The sequence below is a fragment of the Alosa sapidissima genome, chromosome 11, assembly GCF_018492685.1.
Source record: "Alosa sapidissima isolate fAloSap1 chromosome 11, fAloSap1.pri, whole genome shotgun sequence".
Taxonomy (NCBI): Eukaryota; Metazoa; Chordata; class Actinopteri; order Clupeiformes; family Clupeidae; genus Alosa; species Alosa sapidissima.
The window spans coordinates 6,090,898-6,110,792 of record NC_055967.1 but is presented as its reverse complement, the minus strand read 5'-3'; the positions used below and the strand labels follow the sequence as shown (position 1 = coordinate 6,110,792).

The window sequence follows — 19,895 nt, the reverse complement described above, 5'->3', positions numbered from 1 at the left end:
TGTGTAATATGTGTTTTCCGTTTCTATGCTTTCGCATTACCATTTTGTATGTTTCCATACTTTTGTGTTGTATGTGTTCAATTGATTTAAATATATGTCTGTGTGTGTGCGCGCGCGCATGTGTGCAGTGTAAGGAGCGTATGCGGCCAGTGAAGAAGGCTCTGAAGCAGCTGGATAAGCCTGACGAGGGAATGACCGTGCAGGACCAGCTTCAGCACACGCGCACCTGCCTGCTGAAGATCGGCGATCGCATCACAGAGTGCCTTAAAGCCTACAATGACCCGGAGCACGTCAAAACCTGGCGCAGGTAACACCACCTGCCCAGCTAGATACGTGACAGGCATCCTAGTGCAGTCCACTGATATGTGTGCACATTATTGTACATGGTCCAAATCTGCAGTCCTGCGTTTCACACTTTCAAAGGCCATCGCAAGCTATTGCCAAAAGACATGAGTGGACTTTGCATGTCTTTTCAGTAGTTAGACTGCTAGTTTTAAAACTCCTTTTTGTTACTTTTAATTCTCATTACTAACTTTGTACATTTGTGTCTGTTTTGGTGTTCCAGGAACTTGTGGATTTTTGTGTCCAAATTCACGGAGTTTGGAGCCAGGAAGCTGCACAAGCTGTATAAGATGGCTCAGAAGAAACGCTCCCAGGAGGAGGAGGTAAGCACGCTTCCCAGCAGCTCCACTCATGGTTGTATAGCTCTGAGACATTCAATTGTCTTTATCTACATAGAGCCAGTAACAATTGAAATAGTCTCAAGGGGTTTTAGAGCCCAGTGTCTGAACTCTCAAGAGCGATCGCTAAGGCAACCATGGCATGGGAGAACTCCTCCTTAACAGGAAGAAACCTTCAGCAGAACTCTGCTTCTAAAGGGCATGTAGACATGTAGAGATAAATTCATGAGGGATGTTCCATTATCACAGATGGTGATGTCTCAAAGAATGTTTTGGAACATGCTTGAACATTGCTCAGAGAAATCACTGGGTCCAATTTTTGTGTCTCCTCGGCAGAACATTTCGACCCTAATCATTGTTATCTTTTTGTTATCTCCAGAAAGAGCATCGGAAGAAGGAGGACCCAGGCAAGAAGAGGCCCTTCAGGCCTGAGCCCTCCGGCTCCAGTCGAGACTCCACAGGCACCCAGGCCTCTCAGAAGGGCCATCCTTCTGGGCCCCCTGGACACGGTCACCACAGAGACCCCTACGGCCAGCCCAACAAGAGACACTTCCCAGGAGATGGTGAGATGCTAACACAGGGTGGAGAAGAGATTTATGTGGGAAATAAAGAACTTAAATCTGTGAGAAGCATCTAAATGTAGTTGTAAATAGCCCACCATCCTAATATATGATATATATTTGTTTAATTAATCTAGCCAGTGCTTAAGTTTTGCATTTTGGGGGGTATTTTTTGGTATTGTTATGGTTGGTGTGAAAAACAGAAACGGATAATCACGTGTGGTTGATGCTGACCACCACTGTGGTGTGTTTCTTGTTGCAACAGACCGAGGAGACTGGAAAAGGGACCGAAGCTACGGTTACCCAAGCAATAGCAACCAGTCATGGCAGGGGGACCGGCACCACCCCTACGACCGCTACAAGGACCATCACTATGGCGACCGGCGTCCCCACAGCGACTCCTACCGGAGCTCAGGGGGCTACCGCAACAGCGGCTCCCCACGGAAGAGGCCCTACGATCAGTACGGCAATGATCGTGACCACAGAGGCCACCGGGACAACTACTATGACAGGTGAGCAGAGGGAAAGGGAGTTGCACCTAATTGCTAAAGCTATCTCTGGAATATCTCTGGAATTTGTGCTCCAGGCTCATTTCCAATGAACTCTTTGGAGTCCTTTAGTTTCTCCTCCGCATTCTTATAAATATTAAATAAGCTTGGTTGTTGATTGGTTGCTGTGGGAAACCCTACCTATAGCACTAGGGATTTCTAGTGAGAGAACATCTCTCGAGAGCATATCTGAAAGAAATAATTGCCTGCAACACTATGTGTCCGATGGCCCTAGAATGGAAAGAAGCATCAGGTACATTTTTTGTAATTGCAGTTCGCTTATCTATGTTTTGTAGCCATTTATATCAGAGTGTTGCGTATAGTCAGGTTTCATCAGATTAGAAGTGCAGTGCTCCAGCTGTGGGTGGATTTGTTTAGACAGTCAGTACATCTCAGGTTTAGTGCTACAGGCAGACACACTGCAGCCGTTAATGTCAACCATTCCTGCTTCCTCAGACACATGGACCCCAAGAGGAGACGACCCGATGACTTCCGCTCCCAGAACTATGGCAGCAGTGGAGGAGGAGGAGGTAGTGGAGGAGGAGGAGGAGGAGGTGGTGGTGGTGGTGGTGGTGGAGGCCATGGTCCAGACTTTAGGCGGATGCCCGATCACAGAGGACCCCCAGGTAACCCTGGCTCCAACGCGGGGCCAGACCACCACCGGCCCTTCCACCCGGACAAACCCCCTCCCCTGCTGGATCCGCGCTCCCCACAAGCCCAGAAGTCTCCCCACGACTCGCACTCGCCCACTGAGCGCCCCCCCATCGAGGCCAAACCCGCGGGAGACTTCAACTGGAACAGCAGGTAGACGCCAGCTCCGGCCCTTCCTCCGACTCCTCAGGCCGAGAGGCCAGACACAGTGCCCAGGAAAAGCTACCCTCACTCTAGGGGGAAAACGGGGCAATGGCTAGCTGCTGCTGCTGCCAAAGCTCCCGGCCTTGGCCTAGAGCAGCCAGTGGCCACTTCCCTCCTCAACACACAAACAACCTGCTCAACAGAGGAGGGATCAAGACAAGCAAGCACCATCTCTGCCAGCCCCATTACTCTCCCTCCTCCCATGGCCGCCAGGGGATGCAGCCAGGAGCTCTGCCCCCCTTTAGGCCCCCCTCTCTCCCCCCAATCCACTACCTGAGGCAGGTTACAGCCTGACCCCCAAGGAGTAGACGAGAGACACTGTTTAACTGTTAGCTGCATTTCTATGGACTCTGTGAACTCAGCCGTGAGAAATGTTAAGTCCTATGGACTGTCACAGGAACAATCTTCAATGCCTTTTTGAAAAGAACGATTGAATGACACATTTGAAGTGCCTGACGCATTTGGCCTTTTGAAAGTAAGCAGAGAAGGGATTGACCCACCTACCCCCTCAGAGTAAAACATTTATTTTTTTGATGTTTGTCGCTTTTGGTTGTTTTGTAGTTTTCATTGTAGTATTTTCCAAAAAAAATAAGAATCTCTATTCTTAGAAAAGAGTAGTCTGTTTTACAAAAGAAACAGATTGTGTCTGCTGCACCTTCATACCATCGAAGCTTTAAGTTGAGTAGCTCTGGTGAAACTGATCATGTGTTTTTCATTTGACTCTCCCCGACAGCACATTTCTCGTAGGATCAAGCCTTTACAATGACTCTCAGTGGATTACACTGAAACAGCTTACTTTTTTTTATAACAATGTCACTTTAAATGTTAATGATGAATCATTAGTAACCACTTTTGGTTTTTCCATCACTGAATTGACCAGTCTGCTAAAAAATGTACCATTGATATGGCTTTTTTTATCAATCCCTTAACTGTGCTACGAGCACATAACTGTTAATAGTTGCCCAGCTTAATGGCAAGAGTGGGCGTTTATGCACCAGTATTCAATGTCAGTGTGTATCTTTTAGGGACGACTCAGAACACTATGATATGTAAGCTACTCTTCTTTTCATCGTTTTTGTTTTCTTCACTTTGAGCCATTTCAATGCCTGTTGGGCCCTCTTGGGCCAGTACGGGCAGTATGAAGACTTCTCCTGCATCTGATATTGCACTAAAAGTTCAGTACTCTACAAGTCCTGTTTTCTACTTTGTAAGTATTGAGTGTCATGGACTCAAGACTCCTTTCTTTCGTTCGTTTGTCATCAGTGTGCTTTATTATTCTGCCTTTCAAAGTCATGAAAGAAAAGAAACCAAGTGATCCAAGGATGTCAGATCAGGATCGTGCCAGAGGAGAGTCTCAAGCAGCTGACTCTGGCTTGAATCCGGCCCTGACGTGGCACAGATCCGGTCTGCCGCTGTCCAGGCAGACCGCCAACATTCAGCAGTCAAGCTGACCCACAATCCTGATCTATTGAACATGAAACATGTGGATTTATTTTTTAAATGTGTTTAGCGTTCTCTCCATGTGTGCCTTAATTCTGATGTACATTCACATGACTGTATGGATGCCTGGACGTTCAATGATTTGAACATAGAGATGTCTCAGTATTAGGTGTTTGTGATGGGAGTCGTAATCAAATAACTCGAGAAGACGACTCAAGTTTACTTGAGGAAGGGGGTGGGAACAAACGTGTGGGTTGTGTGGTTCCGTAGTGTCATGGCAACAGAAAGGGATGAGTTAATGTGTTTGAATTCAGTGTGAGCGTTAGTACTCTCAGAGTGCGACAGTTGTGTTTGTTCCAAGAGAGTGCCCGGAGAATCTTCCACCCCTTTTCACCACAACGCCACACCCCGCCAACCAGACACTACCCAACAGCTCTCGGAGCCGGGCTGAGCTCCACAGATATGCCAACCAGAGTAATTTATACACAAGATGAAACTAAAATGCCACTGTTCAATCAGACTGTACTGTACATATGTTTATAGACCTATATGTATTAAAGTTTCCTACATCATGAAAAAGTTACATTTGATGGTGTTTTCTTTTTCACTTTTATCTCAAGATTGAGATTAGTGTGTTTATAATATTGCTTATAACAAAGTACATTTAAAAAGCATTAAAAGTGCATTCAAAATGTCTGGGGCATTTCCTTTGACAACATAGGATCCACTAGGTGGCAGTGTAAGCCATATAAAGTTAGCTAGTCACGGCAAGTCGCAGGGAGATCAAATACACAGGACACAAGATTTCCAAAACAAATCGACAAGACAATTTATTTTCGCTCAATAAATAATTTACAATATGTACAGGTAGCATGAGGCACCACTTTAGTCCTACATACAAGCCAAGTTTGATCTCTGGCAAACCCTATGCAATATGTTTAGTTTTTGTTTAGTTTAGATTTTGTGTTTTTATTCTTTCCTAGGTTTACAACTTTGATGAGCTCTATTCACTATCAAGTTCATGACAAGTAAGAGCTAAACACAAACAAAAATATAAAGTGCTTCTTCCATAATGAAAACAACAACAACAAAAAACACCATTGAATTCCCTATTTATGAATATGGTTCAGTTCTGATTTGTTTTAGATCTGTTAGGTTGGTTAACATTTGGTGTGTTGTTTCACATACATAAAACCTTTTCTATTTTTAAATAAAAGGTCACATTCACTGTACTCACATATATAAAATGTCAAGATTTACAAAACAATTTAACAACAAATAAACACTATTCTTTTTCAAATGTAACAACTTTTACAAACCTATGTACAGACTCACATTACACACAAAGAACCATCCATTGATAGAAATTGACTTTACAAAGTACACCTATCAACACAAAATGTCCACATTACAATCATTTAGTTGTTTGATATCTTTTTTGTTAGCTTGTCTTACAGACTAAATTAATTCTGCACTGGCACATGCTTGCTTGGCAGTAGTCCCGCCTGCCTGATGTTTCAGTGTAAGCATACATACCCTCTGAGATTTTCACCTCAGACAGACAGATCTAGAATACATTTGTCGGCAAAAGTTTGATCGTACCTCAGCATCGAGGTGAATTACTTGGGAGTTTTATTCAGGCAGACGGATGTTTAATGTGGGCTTTAATTGGATACAAAAATCCACGCTGTGAGACTGAATATACACCATGGGCCAATTTCCATCAGCAACTCTTCCTGCAAATCAGGGAGCGACGTGCACTTTCAACTTGCCTGGGGTGTTGATCTAAGCTTCTACCGCATCACAATGACCTGATAATGGAGTTTAACATGGGAGTGGGCATGTTGTTCTAACATTAGCATTGATATTAAGAGGTACCCAGAAGCAGAGAATGTATTTTTCTTAATACAGCAGACGTTTTTAGTGCTATAAACATTAAACTAAACCTCCCCGATCCCCACATGACTGTTTCTTTTAAAACTCTGACTTCATGTTTAAAACAAATGGTGCTAGAAGAGACAGTAACAGACGAGAAAAAAACAAACACCGACCGATGCCTCTTTTCCAATGGAAGTAGTGGTGAGGACGATCTGTGGATAAGCAGAGCTTGGCTGACATATACACTCCGTTACATCTCCTCTCGTGCATACCGCTCACAAACTCAATTCCATCCACTGATTTCATTTAGCAGCACCTTCCAGTATTATACACAATCAGGACGTCTGGTTGGAGTCCAAATACTTAGGTAACCCATGAAGGTTAACCAAGAGAGAGAGAGAGAGAGAGAGAGAGAGAGAGAGAGAGAGAGAGAGAGAGAGAGAGAGAGAGAGATGAGGAGGCAAAGGGAGAGAGAGGGAGAAAGAGTAAAAAAGAGACCGAGTGGGTGAGTGTGGCTGCAGAAAGAGAGAGAAAGAGACTGAGTGGGAGCGCTAGAGTGAGCTAGAAAGATGTTTGGGGAAAATTGTTGGCACCGGGGCTGGTTCTTTGGCAAAGGGCCTTAGCCATAAATTCACAGATCTGCAAAGTTGTGAGTCAAGAGAGGCCTACAGCACAGCCACGTTGACACCCCTTTTTACTAAAATGGAGAGAGAAGAGAGAGAGAGCGCGAGAGAAAGAGAGAGAGGGCTGTTTTCCTTTTTTTCCGCAAAGCAGTCAGGAAGACGAATGAGCCTGCCCGTGGGGTCGTGCGTCCCTTCTAACCCTGCCCAGTCACGGTTTGCGCTTGACCAGTCCCCTTTGCTCAACTGGGCATCTTCCACAGCACAGTGACTGTAAACCGACCCAACAACTTTGAGTCGGAGAACAAAAACAAAAAAGATCTGGCAGCTGTGTGCTGGCTGGTCCACTTCCATGTTGGGATTTAAGTAATGGAGGCTGTCTGTTCAGTTGATCGATGTGATTTTTCATTTGAAAAAAAAATCTGTAAACATATTGTTCATATGGCAGCCTGCCTTTCCTCTGCCCCAAATGTGCTTGCTCTCTGGGCTTGGTTTTTGTTAGCGGTTGAAAGAAGTCCACATAAACTCTAATCAAACAGAGCAATAAATATTTTTGAGATTTAAGCACCAATGTAATGTGGGTGTATTTTCTTTGACAAAAATCTCTTTGACACTGTTATTGACACATGGAAACGGTGAAGCAGGAAGTTTTTTCCAATCCGTCTGCCAATTCACTTTGGCAAAAGTTTTTGGCAGACAAAGGCCATTGAGAGTGACCTTAGACCACCAGGCCGGCACTATATTGAAGCCCTGGGTGCAGTATAAAGACATTAGCAAATATGTCTCCAAACTACAATTCTACAGTTCTAAGGAACACACACACACACGCACACACACATATGCACACGCACACACACACACACACAGAATATCCAAAGCAACACACACTAACTGACATACACAGAGCACACACGCACACACACACACACACACACACACACAAAAGGACCTGGCGTTACGGCCAATTAATCTCCGCTGCAGACAACCAGGCTCGCTACTCTGACGTCCCTTTGGCTAGGGGCTCCCTCTCTCAGCGAGCTCTGGCCTCTTCCAGCTCTGGAGGCTCATCAAACAGGAAGCTCAGGGAAGGCCCTCTTCTTCAGCAGAGGTTAATAACAGCTCCTGTCATGGTCAACCTCCCCTGGTCCCCCCCCCCCCCACACACACACATACATACACCAGGGGCCAAATACAACCACTCCACTCACTTGGCACCAGTGAAGGAGGAGATCCTCAATGAGAGTTAAAAATAGAGGGATAGAAGAAGAGAAGGGGGAAAAAAATGTCCTTTCCACAGAGGATCATCCCCAATCCCATCACCGTCTCCCATGGGCTACTTGGCCTCTCTGGGAATGAGGGATTAAATCCGAAGCTGGACATCCAAGCTCTCAGTAGACAGAGGTGGGGAGGGATGGAGTGTGTGCGGGGGAGCGGGAGGACAGGGGGGTCTCTCTCTCACTGCAGTTCCTCCTCATCACAACCGTGTCCCTTGAAGCCAGCAACAGCAGCGCGATGACAAGCAAGGGATCTCACTCCCGAGTCCGACTTCACAAATAACGACGTTACTGTTCCCCCCTCGGTGCATAACGAACCACAATGAACATGAGTGAGTCCATGGCTGGAATGAGCGGGATGACCCGGCGCCCAACCCATCTGGAACCTTCACCCCCCTCACTGCCACCACCACCGCCACCTTGGGATTGGGAGTGAGGGGGTGCACCAGTGCAGGGGCTCTGCCTCCGACAGACTGGACGTGACACAGCCGAGACCAGCGGTACGCAGACACACACAGGCTCAAAGCCATCACATGGACGATGAAGATGACGACAATGAAGATGGAGATCGCGGTGGTGGACTATAGATGTGTTGAGCAACCTTCTGTCCAGAGCACCAAAGCCAACAGGTTGAGGAGCAGCACGAGGACCGAGTACGACCCCTTGCGCCCCGCGTTCCCTAAGTGCATGTCCCTCTCGAAAATGTGGTGCTTGTCCTTGTTGGAGTGGAGCACCTTGACGTCCTCCAAGGCGTAGAAGGCCGCCAGGGTGAAGTTGATGTCTCCCGATGACAGCAGGTCAAACACGCAGGAGTGGAAGTACATGTCCTCCACAGGGAGGCGCTCTTTGCACTTGGCTACGGCTGTCTGGTAGGTGAAGCCAGGCTGCTGAGGGCTGCCGGGCCTAGCCCGACCCTGGGCCTGACTCTCCACGGCGTGGGCCCTGAATGTCCTGAAGTCGATACGCTGGTTGTTTGGGCAGCCGTGCAGGCACAGGTAGAGGTCCTGATTGTCCTGGTCCTCCATGGAATTGACCACCTCCTCGGGCATCCGCACGGCAAACGTCAGGTAGCGACCCACCTGCCGGACCACGATGGTGGTGCCAATGTAGCGCGCCTGGATCTCCACGTGCTGGCCCGGAACCTTCTCGATGATCCGCAGGGTATTGGCGCCATGGCGCTCACCCCCGTTCTTTGAGCCATCAGCAAAGGCCGCCGGGAGTTCGTCTGTCTCTGCGTGGTACATCTTCTGGTCCACACATTCCTGGTAGTTCTTGAAAATGATTGTCAGCTGAAAAACAAAGACAAAAAAGGTCAGTGCCACAGATCTGAAACATGGTCCTGGGAGTTTTTGTACAAAAATGAGTTCAGTCAACATTACAGTTGCATTCTGAAGTGCATTCCATTCTGTGTTGCAGAGAAAGGGGGAAAAGACCCAGCTCTGATGCAGACTGGCTCTCCTGCCTCACGAGTCTGACTCAAGTGTCACATTTCAGCTGTAGCTCCGACGTGCGGGAGGCCAAAGTAAACGCTCGCAGAGGAACACAGGTCTAGTCTCTGTTAAATCAGGCCTCAGTTTGCAGACACAAAGGCAATCCATTCATGCTGCCCAGAGTGGCCTGTGAACCCCAGAACCCTGCTCCAGGGAGTGGCCCTGCGCCAGGCGGCCCGGACTGAGGCGTGTGGCGGGGGCTAATTAAGGAAGGCTGGCGCTGCTACTCTGCTCTGCTCTGGGGTGGTGGGGTAGTTCAGGATGGGGGGTGGGGGGTGACATTGGTGACCCTGGGATGACAAGAGTGGGTCTGCTGTTTGAAGTGACATGAGAATGGTTATGCGGGCATAACATAACCTCCATGTACCTCAGTGAGGAGAACACGTTTGAACAGAAAATGCACATTATGAGCTGGACAATTTTGAGTAACCAGAAGCTCACAGGAGTCATCTCAGCTACATTTAAATGTCAGTGTTAGGGGACTGCAGGACAAGATAGTCATGCTGTGTTCGTAATAATCCTAACACAGTATGTACAGTAGGTACGAGTCAAAAGGTCTAAAGGTCTCAGGATGACAGAAGTTTCCAGTTCCAGACACTGCCGGAAACAAAGCCGGCACTCAGTTGCCCCAAACACCCCTTAAATATGTCTCATGCCAAGTACAAACACTGTATGCCAGGTCATGTAGCTACATGCCTATGGCTAGCTAACAAATTACCTTTCACTCTCTGAATCTAGCAACAATGTCTGAAACTAGCAGCAGTAATATAACAATTACACAACTGACATCATAGTGTGATAAAAATATGTTTATGATTGACTCAAGTTCACTTACACACCACTACCAACTTTGTAACACGTTCTCTCTAGAGGTAATGTCACTTCAGGGGAGAGGAATCAATCTCAACCATGTTAATGACTTTTTTCTGTTACATCTACATTTCACTGAACTATAGATGGGCCTTCAGTTCAAGCTGAAGAGGGCAGCGGGGGGTAGAAACAGAAAAGACCAAAACTGCTCCAGTAATCAGCCCACTCAGGTCAGAATCCCCCTTCCTCCCCACAAACTCACACAGTTCCTCTATGGCAAAAGTCCACACAAAAAGTCCTTATTAGGGCTGGGCGATATGACAAATTTATACTGGTCCCATTAACATTTTTACACGTTTTTACTGTTCAAAGATATGTCATGGAAACACTGTGAACATAATTGCAAGTGTGCTTTTATCATTGCTTATAATTTTTTTTTGTTCCATTCAATTCTCCACTTCATTCTCTTTCTTTCTTTTGGGCTATTCTCTTGTTGCACAACAACTGATTTCTGGTAAAGTCTTTGTATGAAACAAAATACTATTTATTTGCAAACAAACTAATTCCTGTACTTACAAACTGAGTACAATGCGATTCCATAACAGTTTCATATCATAACAGTTTCATATCATTCATTCAGTATCATAAAAACAACATACGATAGAGACAAAAATACCCCTATATCCCCCACCCCTGGCCCGGGGCCCTACTCATAAAGGGAGCTAAGAGTGAGATGGAAGGGGAGCAGAAGAGGGGAGAGGACAGGGCTGTTTGCACAGGTGGCATTATCTGCTGGTTTGTTTTCCTTTTGTACCTATTAAAAAAGGCCTCAGTGCCTCAGTGTCATTGGTTTCCAAGCACAACTTAACAAGACCACTATCAAGAGAAAAGAGTCAGAAAGGTCAGCATGCTTAATCGCACGTTATTACTGGTTCTTGATGACGGAAAATTAGCCCTGTTTCTTAATGGGACTGTGAACAAAGTTCTATTATGTTCCTTTTGCAAGCACCCCACACTCCACCCCCTTCATCCTTTTTCCACTCACATAGAACCAAGCCTGCACAAGGAGGCCTGTGATTAAAACATGGCCTATGGTCACTTAATTACAAGTTGGCAAACGCAAACCAAAATGTGAACCCAGCACAAACTAAATGGATTAGTGGTCTGCAAGTGCACAACTACCATTTCTTGACTTTCACCTTCGCCGTCTGCAGCTGGCTAAATTTGGGGCGGTGCTCCAGCCTGTTCAATGTACCGTAAAGCAAAACAATGATAATTTATGAGGTATGAGGACCAGCTAATGTGGAGAAAATATCTGCAGTTTCCTGTATGGACTGAGCACTTAGTTAAAACAACAGGCTCTTAATTCACATACAAACAATGGCGAGGACTGCCAAAGATATAGTAACATTAGTCTTGGCAGTCTGGTAAGAAAAAAATGGAGATGCTTGGAGCCTGGTAACATTCTGACTTATTACTTCTGTTTTCATACTGGCATTCCCACAGTTGAAAAAAGCGAGCCTTATCGCAGGCCCATCAATTGCTCTGTTTATCACGTCTTCATCTGCCATGGAGGCCATCCAAATATTAACCAGAGTCCAAACTCAGTCCTCCCTCCTCTGCTATGTGCTCTGGCTGCAGAGACATTATTAACCCAATACCTGCCAGAAATCCCAACACAATACAAACTGCAACAACAACCTCAGATCTGGACCCACTCTGCCCCCAGGAAAGTGTTCGCTATTCATCATTATATGTTCTTAACAGGCGACACAAAGCCTGTAAGCTGAAAAGAGAAGAGAGGAACAATAGGGGTTCATTCTCACCTTACTAGTGGCGGTGGCAGAGGAGCCGGGAATGACAGGTGTGTTGGTCACCTGCACCGACAGGTACTTGTTGTGGATGAGCGGCCAAGCGCCCACCACCTTGCACGTCTGGAAGTCGTCCGTGAACGTGCGTAGGTGCGGGTCGCCGAAGAAGCCGCAGTGGGTGTAGTTGGGGGGCGCAGAGTGGCGCGGCAGGCTGCGCTCATAGTGGCACACCTCCGGACTGCCCTGTGTGGTCTCCTCGGGCAGCTGGGGCGGGACGGGGGATGGCGGGCGCCTGGCACGGGGCGGGGTCGTGGGACCCTCCTTGGAGCAGTTGTGCTGGCTCATCAGGTCCTCGATGCCATGCTGGGCCAGGTGGAAGGCCAGGTCGCCGCGGCAAGTCCGGGCGGTCCGGCGCACGCAGCTGCTATAGGCCCGCAGTGCCGTGCAGAACTCCACGTCCCCCTCAGGCTCGGAACCCGTCGTCGCAGCCCAGAATTCCGAGTTGCACTTGAGGATTTTACACTGTAAGCTCACTGCAGGGGGAAAGAGGAAACAGACAGAAATATGAGCCATCAAGAAACCTTGGAAACAAACTTTCACTACTCAATTGTGCAATTTTGTGAAGAAACAAGAACAAAAAACAAAGTAACAATAGAAATACAAACTGCAGACCATTCTTTAGGACCCAGATGCAGTTGTCGGTTTGATCAGTTTTATCTTATAAACAATGCTCTTGATTCATGTCCGAAAGAAAGTAAAGAATAATAGTGCTTACTTAAAATACAAGCTTTCCATGATTTGTGTGATGGCCTGTGTTCTCAGAAAATATTTCAACTGTTTTTATACGTGAATAATGTCACAGTAAATATAAATCTGTTATACACTCAACAGGCCGCTGCATACAAACATATGCACAAGCTTTCAGAAACTGTTTTTAAGTCATGCCACACATCTCTACTTTCTGTCTTTTTTGCTCTCCCAAAGGGTCTCTTGGCAAATTGAGTATTTATTTCCACTGAGCAACTGCGCGCTCACATGTAATGAAACCCAACATTCCTCAAAATAAATGTGGTTCCAAGAGGCTGCAATGTGCCAGCTTCCATCATGTATGAGTGCACTTCATTAAAAATCAATCCTGCTCAGAAATTTAATGCAACTCTATCAACTCCAACAGGGAGTCATATAACTCCGCCCAACACACACACACTTAAAACAAGTTAGAAAATACAAACTAGGCTTTTGTTTTTTTACAAAAACATATTTTTGTTTTGCTATAACACAAAGCTCTCCATAAACCAGCATATCACAACACACATTATACAGTACACAATAAGAACAAGAATACTCTGTATCAACACTTGGAAGCTGCTGAGCTAACCCAATAAGAATCTGAACTGACATCATTAGAGCATGATGAAGCTCCACCAGTCTTTTTAAACCTGATTACCTCACAGGGAAAACGGCACGGCTATAAAAACAGAGAAACCATGGCCTCAGCAGCAGCAGGCCCACCGGATACGATCGCCGTGGAGATTGTTGTGAATTAGGGTATCGACTATCATGGGGGCTAATACTCAGCACAAACAAACAAGCTAATTTTAGAGATTGGTGTGGAGACAAATGGAGAGAGAAGATGCAAATGGTCCCAATGCAAATGGTCAAATGTGAGTTAATTAACACATTTCCACACCTAGGGGAGTCATGGCATTGTAACCAGCCTTTTGAGATAACTCAGCAGGAACCCCCCCCCCCCAAAAAAAGCACCTCCTGAGGATTTCACTTCTTAGTGAATAGAATAGAAGTGTAGGCATGAATTTCAGTTTGCATTAGTGAAAGTGTGTGTGTGTGTGTGTGTGTGTGTGTGTGCGTGCATGTTGTAAATGTGGGGTGAGGGGCGAGGTCTTAAAGCTCTGAATGAAGACAATGTAATTTGCCACTGAGGAGACCAGCAGAGTCATAAATTAGCCTTGTGTAAAGGGATTAGGTTGAGTTTCATCTCCAACGCAAGAGAGAGAGGGTGCAGGGCTGAGGGAGGTGTGTGTGTGTGTGTGTGCCTCTGTGTCTGTGTGTGAAGGGTGCTCTCTTAAAGAAACAAGATCTCCAAGGAGAAACTGGCTTCCCATCCAGAGGGCGGAACAGAAGGGAGGTCCTACCATTCCACAGGTCAGACGAGGTATAAGATATCCACCTGTCCACTGCGAATAAGGGCACTAATCAAAGGCTAAATTAGATTTTGGACAGGCATTCCCCAGGGCTTAGATTACATGACCTGAAATTAAAATCTTCCCTGCTTGATGGCACAAACTAAAGGCTAACGCATGAGGGAAAATGCATGAAAGCGTAATTGTACAGGGGAAAGAATCCATGTAGAAGAATACTGTCTATTTGGTTCTGTGTGTGTGTGTGTGTGTGTGTGTGTGAGAGAGAGAGAGAAAGAGAGGAAGAGAGATAGCAAGGATACCATGACTACAATGTTGTTAAAATGAAGACAAGTGACCATACTATGTCATGGAAAATAAAAACGACATATCTAACACAGCTATATAGTACTGTGCAAGACAGGTTTAACTGCTTTCATCTGTCAGTGTGTTTCATCCTATATCTGTAGTTAAAAGGCTAATTTGTGACACCCAGAATCATCAACACAACCAGTTGACACCATCACCACCTCCACTCTCCGTGCTCGCCCATACATCCCCCATCCACACCTCTTCCGCCTCCCCATAACAAAAGGCATTTATCACCAATCTAATAAAAAAAACAATAAACTAATCTCAATCTGAAATTGACTGCCAACAACTCTATCCCTTTCATGATGGCTATTTGTTTGGCGTTACATGAGTTAAAAGAAAAAAGATAAGCTTCGTCGGGGTGTTAAATCGACTTTGATGCGGCCTCTTGGCTCTATAGTGAGGTGTATCGTTCATAGCTTATAATGATCTTGGCATGATTGAGTGTACTTGTACACGGAAAAATCATAATGTATGTAGGATCAGGGCAGGCCGAGACATATGCTACCTCTGGAGGCAATCCGTGAAACGGCTTACAAAAAATGCTGTTTATTTAGAGAGACTTAAAGTTCGCTTCTCACACACTATATGTAGGCAACGGGCTAAACGTTTAAAGCACAAAGTAGGACTATTTTTTGAGAATCCAAGTTGGGGATCTGGATAGAACCCCCTCCCCCAAACTAAACAGGGCCTGGGGGCTTGGGAGGAATGTATGCGGCTGAGGCGAGACATAGGAAAATGTGCGTGACTTGGAAACGCGAAAACAACCCAATTTGAAAGTGAGTTTACATGGGCTAAAAGTGCGTCTCTGAAACTACCGGACTGTGCATGTACTTGAGACAAACGTCTGAACGGTTTATATTTCATATTCACCGAAATCCACACATAGGCTATCCAACAGGTTTCAATCAATGTTCCCCGGAAACGAGCACATCAGATGAATCCACGCTGCATGCTTTCAGTAGATATGACTGATTTTCCCAACTTCAGAAACATTGGCAATGAAAACGACACAATACCAATGCAAGTGAAGATCATCTTTATAGGCTACACTGAAATCAGATTCCAGGCATGAAGCTATAACACTACTACTTTGCACAGTCGTCCCATTGGATATTATTTGTTAAATGCATGTAATTTGTTACCGTCTCTTCATCCAAAAAGAGAGCATTTGTTTACAGACAAACATATGTTTTAGTAAAAGAGTATGAGATAAGAAGTAAAAGTTGACGGACTCACCTGCAGGAAAGAGATAAAGAAACACAGCGAGGATCTTGCCGACTTCTAGCGCCGAAGGTCCTGCTCCTTTCCCCATAACCATCCATCCAGCACGGGACAGCGCTCCTCTCCTCTCCCTAGTCAAGTCAGCGCGGCCAGGAGAAAATAAAGAGCGAGTTACTTTTGACGTCGGACTCCTTTAAGATCGCTAAAAAACTAATTCGGGTTGAAATCATTCCGCTGATTGTTTACAAAGGATTTCTTCAAGCAAGCGCCAAACATCCGTTGAGATTCAGACAACTCTCCAAGCCTTGGAATTCCTCAACAAACACTGAAGAAAAAACATCTATCTTCTTACAGGGGTGTCAAGAAAGGGCAGCCTACTCCAGGAACTGCACCAATAAGAAGACCGAGAACCACCCCTCAACCCCTTTCAGCTTCAAATTACACCCCTGCCTTGCAAACTTGCAAGATTGTTCACCATAGCCCACACGAGGTCACGTTGGATCCCTACTGGATAGTGTTATCGGATAACTGTATTGGCTTGGTACATACATTAAGCATTCACTCTCAAGTACCTACAGGAAATAGGCGATGCATATGGCCTGCATTGTGCAAACTGGCAAAATGTAATCGTCCTCATTTTTTTTTGAACAGTACAAAAGGGGGCACTGTTTTTTCCCTTTAGAAATACTCGCAGACATGGAAACTACAAAGGAACGTTCAATCGTAGATTTATGGATCACACAGATGTTTTGGAGTTTGACAAGGGCAAATAATGGACTCTGTCTTGACAGACACTCGCTTTAAAGACGTTTGATGCATAATATGTAGGCAGGCCTGACACTGAAATTTCAGTCGTGGTGTTAGCCCAGACATATAGCAGCAACTTTCATTTATTAGATGATTGCCTAGTGTCATTTTATATTTTTATTTTTATTTTGCGTACTACGTATTAGGCTAGAACAAAACGTATGGCGTGTCGATGTGGCTGTTACGAAGCCATACAATTCTTTTGACGCGCCTATTAAAGAAGGATATGTCCAACACATAGCCTAATGCAATTGTTCCCAGTACAGGTGCACAATTTCAATTATATTTAGATTTTTAAGCAACATAGGCCTATTGTATTTACAGTTGTCGCCACTTGCACAGTGCATGGCTCTATGAAAGGCTAGCAGACTGCACGTTGGAGAATGACGCTAAAGGCCATGCAGCGCGTAAAAAAGAGAGGTGTCACTTCGCGGCCCAAAAAACAGGCGTTCCGGCTTCACAGAGACGTCATTCTCCCAATAGTCAGTGTACCACCCCAAATGCCATTGAAGCCGTTATTTAAAGGATATATATATATATTCTAATATTCTGCCCTAGTGTCTGTAGTGCTAATTGAGAAAGTGAACCAGACAGAGCCTTTCACTGTCCCAGACAGTCAACACGTTGCTGCTGGAGCACGGAAGAGATAAGTGATTGAGCCTTAATATTAACATTTCGCTAGCATAGCGGCTTGAATGCCTAACTTTAATTTCACAATGATTTGTGAATGATACGGTGAAACCATGGCATATTTTATGGATTTAGGCTACTAGGATACTGTGTGAAATTGAGGGGTGCATGACTTGGGCACAACTGCTGCATATTCATCATGACAGTCCAGCCAATGTAGCCATACAATCTGATAGCCTACTGACTGAGGATAGGCTCTATTAGGTCGATGGAAATGAATAACTGTCTTGCCACGTAGAGGGACTTTCTAACCAAATGGAATGACGGCATTTATTAGGACCTATAGCCAATGTGTCATAAACGACAAACACCATCTTAGTAGTTATGAAAACGTAGGCCTAAAGTCCAAACAGAGGACAATTCAACCAATGGTTATTAATTGTGAGCCGACATCTTCTGTACTTCAGCACCTACGCCCAATAGATGGCGCTTGCACTACCACTGTTACCAAAACCAGCAGAACACTTCCCTGTCTAATAATTGACCCTCACAGCTGAGACAGCGTGTAAGTTTCATATTTATCCCCTTTAAAAATGCAATCCAACACAACACAGACAGCTTAATATAGGCGTTATGCTCCCATATGATCAAAATGACAAATGTGACAAAATGTGACAAAGATGTTCAGTATTGAGATTAAGATTATTGAGATTACTACAACATGTCCCATACACAGGGCACTAGCCTATATCTCTAACATAACTGTTTGTCATATGACAGCATGACATTTTAGTCCAGAAAAACATACGTGGTTAAGCACCTTGGTTAATTCTCTGAATATATCATACGTCTCCTAAACACTCCGTGGGCCGTATAGAAAATGAAAAAGTATAGCTAAGTCTACATGTGTGGTAGGCTACCTACGGGTTATTGGTTGTGAAAATTAAAATATAACATTTGCTTATTTGCCGTGTTAAGTACTAGCCTAATGCGTGCTATAGAAGAAAGAGAGAAAAAATAAGGAAAGAAAAACAGAAAGGACATTCCAGAAACACAAAACTGAAAATATTATTTATAGGCTAACAAGCCTGAACAACTTACAATTTAGACTGTTAACTCCAATAAACTTTATCATAAAATCTAAAGTTACTTTAATCAATTTGCGATGCAGCTGAATCACTATTTTTTCAGCTGCTCACTATCCTAAATTGTTTAAATTGCTGTTGAACTCTGTCAAATCATGCAGCTTTTCGTTGATATGAAATCCTGCACACAAACCAAATGGCTATAGCCTATCAAACATATCAAACAAACACCCGACACTGGTGTTTACTAACCTTTGAGACGGCATGGATCCCCTCACCATCGACCGAGACGTAGTCTGGCCACGGGACCGAGCTGAAGCTTACGGCGAGAGGAAGCCCGTAGTCCTGTGTTCGCCCAAAAGAGTATCACCAGTAATCCAGATTTCAGTGTCAACCCCGTTGCTTAACTTGGCAGATAATATCGTTGCCTCCAATGCATTTTCTCCTGTATTTTTATTCCAGATAAGGCGCATTAACTGATATAGATTTTTCACAAGATAAGTTGCCGGTAGTTGTGATGCACAACAGCCTTCCTTCCTTCGCCCAGTCTAATACTTTCCGATGTTGTGTTGTGTTAAGGTATTTCACCTCTCCCGCCTCGTTGAATTAACTCTATCACTTTCACGAATGAACTAAGCTGATTAAGCTATATTTAAAAAAAAAACACACACAATGCGCCAAAGCGATACATTCTGGCAAAAGAAGCTTTTCATGTTTGTGCTTGTATTCCTCTGCGTTGCCTCAGTCGTTGGAAGAGTGTTCATGCACCGCCGTCACTCCACATGTGCAGCCGCTGATACCACTAGCTGTTTTCTTCTCCCCGGTGTTGTGAAATGGCTCGTTAGAAAGTGAGGGAGACACAATGATCAGCACTGCGGGACGCCTCTGCACTCCCACAAAGCCACACGTCGCATCATAGAATCGACTCGATCATGCAGGGGGTGTCATCCTCAAGCGCAGCATAGCACTTCCCATGGATCAGCAAGTAATGTTTGGTAGAACAATCAGGAGTTTTTTTGACGATAGCCATTTGAATTATAGGTAACCTTAAAGATGCTCACTGTCTTGGTAGGCTATGATGAAGTGTATTTTCTATCGGCGTAAAGGTTCAAATATGGATCTTGAAAATATTAAGCATCTCGCTGCCGATCATTAGACCATACAAGGAGTGTAAGTATCATCGTTTATTGTAACGTGTAAGATTGTATTTAGGCCTATATCACCCCAGTAGTGGAATATAATATTTAGACAACCTATAAGCTATTGCATAATGCACATGCATATGTATAAGTTTTAAGATCGTCAAACCAAACGTATTCTTAGAAAAAATTCTAATTAGCCTAGTTGATGAGGTAAATTAGTAGACAAAACAAGCCTATAGTCTCATTTATCTGTAGGCTATACAATGCTGTCATAGGCATATGGAAAGACAGATTCTTCTTTCTCATATACTTTTCCTTAGACATTGGATGTGTTTGTGTGAGAGACAGAGAGAGACGTGAAGAAAACAATCACTTAAGACACTTTTATTTTAAAGTCAAACCTGCCAATCTCAATCACCAGCCAAAACCGACCACAATTGATAGAAAAATCAATAAAATAAACATTTCACTTCCCTGTGATTTCCTATAATTTCCTCCATACCGCAGAGCGCTGACAGTTAGAATCTCATT

At 44.7% G+C, this 19,895-nt stretch overlaps 2 protein-coding genes across 2 annotated transcripts in view; one reads left to right on the top strand and one right to left on the bottom strand.

Moving 5' to 3' along the window:
* Window positions 1-2,729, top strand: part of chd2 (chromodomain helicase DNA binding protein 2) — a 28,885-nt gene extending 26,156 nt beyond the window's left edge. The window contains 5 exon segments of the mRNA XM_042111081.1: window positions 129-307; window positions 566-665; window positions 1,060-1,243; window positions 1,506-1,752; window positions 2,245-2,729. Of these exon segments, the coding sequence (XP_041967015.1) occupies window positions 129-307; window positions 566-665; window positions 1,060-1,243; window positions 1,506-1,752; window positions 2,245-2,596 (1,062 nt within the window). The 3' untranslated portion in view covers window positions 2,597-2,729.
* Window positions 2,730-4,887: 2,158 nt separating this feature from the next.
* On the bottom strand, window positions 4,888-19,326 carry rgma (repulsive guidance molecule BMP co-receptor a). Its single transcript, XM_042111004.1, has 4 exons — window positions 18,475-19,326; window positions 15,716-15,831; window positions 11,982-12,499; window positions 4,888-9,144 (listed from the first exon to the last, which is right to left on the bottom strand). The coding sequence occupies exons 1-4, from the start codon at window positions 18,501-18,503 to the stop codon at window positions 8,437-8,439; spliced, it is 1,371 nt and encodes a 456-aa protein (XP_041966938.1). The 5' UTR covers window positions 18,504-19,326; the 3' UTR covers window positions 4,888-8,436.
* Between the last annotated feature and the right edge of the window lie 569 nt (window positions 19,327-19,895).

What these genes read in the sequence shown, in the direction of transcription:
- rgma (XM_042111004.1), bottom strand. Translation starts at nt 18,503, where the DNA reads ATGGTGAGGGGATCCATGCCGTCTCAAAG. An exon ending in GGATCCATGCCGTCTCAAAG is followed by an intron (nt 15,832 to 18,474) that starts GTTAGTAAACAC and finishes TGACTTGACTAG; the next exon opens with GGAGAGGAGAGGAGCGCTGT. An exon ending in CTGCCACCGCCACTAGTAAG is followed by an intron (nt 9,145 to 11,981) that starts GTGAGAATGAAC and finishes TTTGTTTTTCAG; the next exon opens with CTGACAATCATTTTCAAGAA.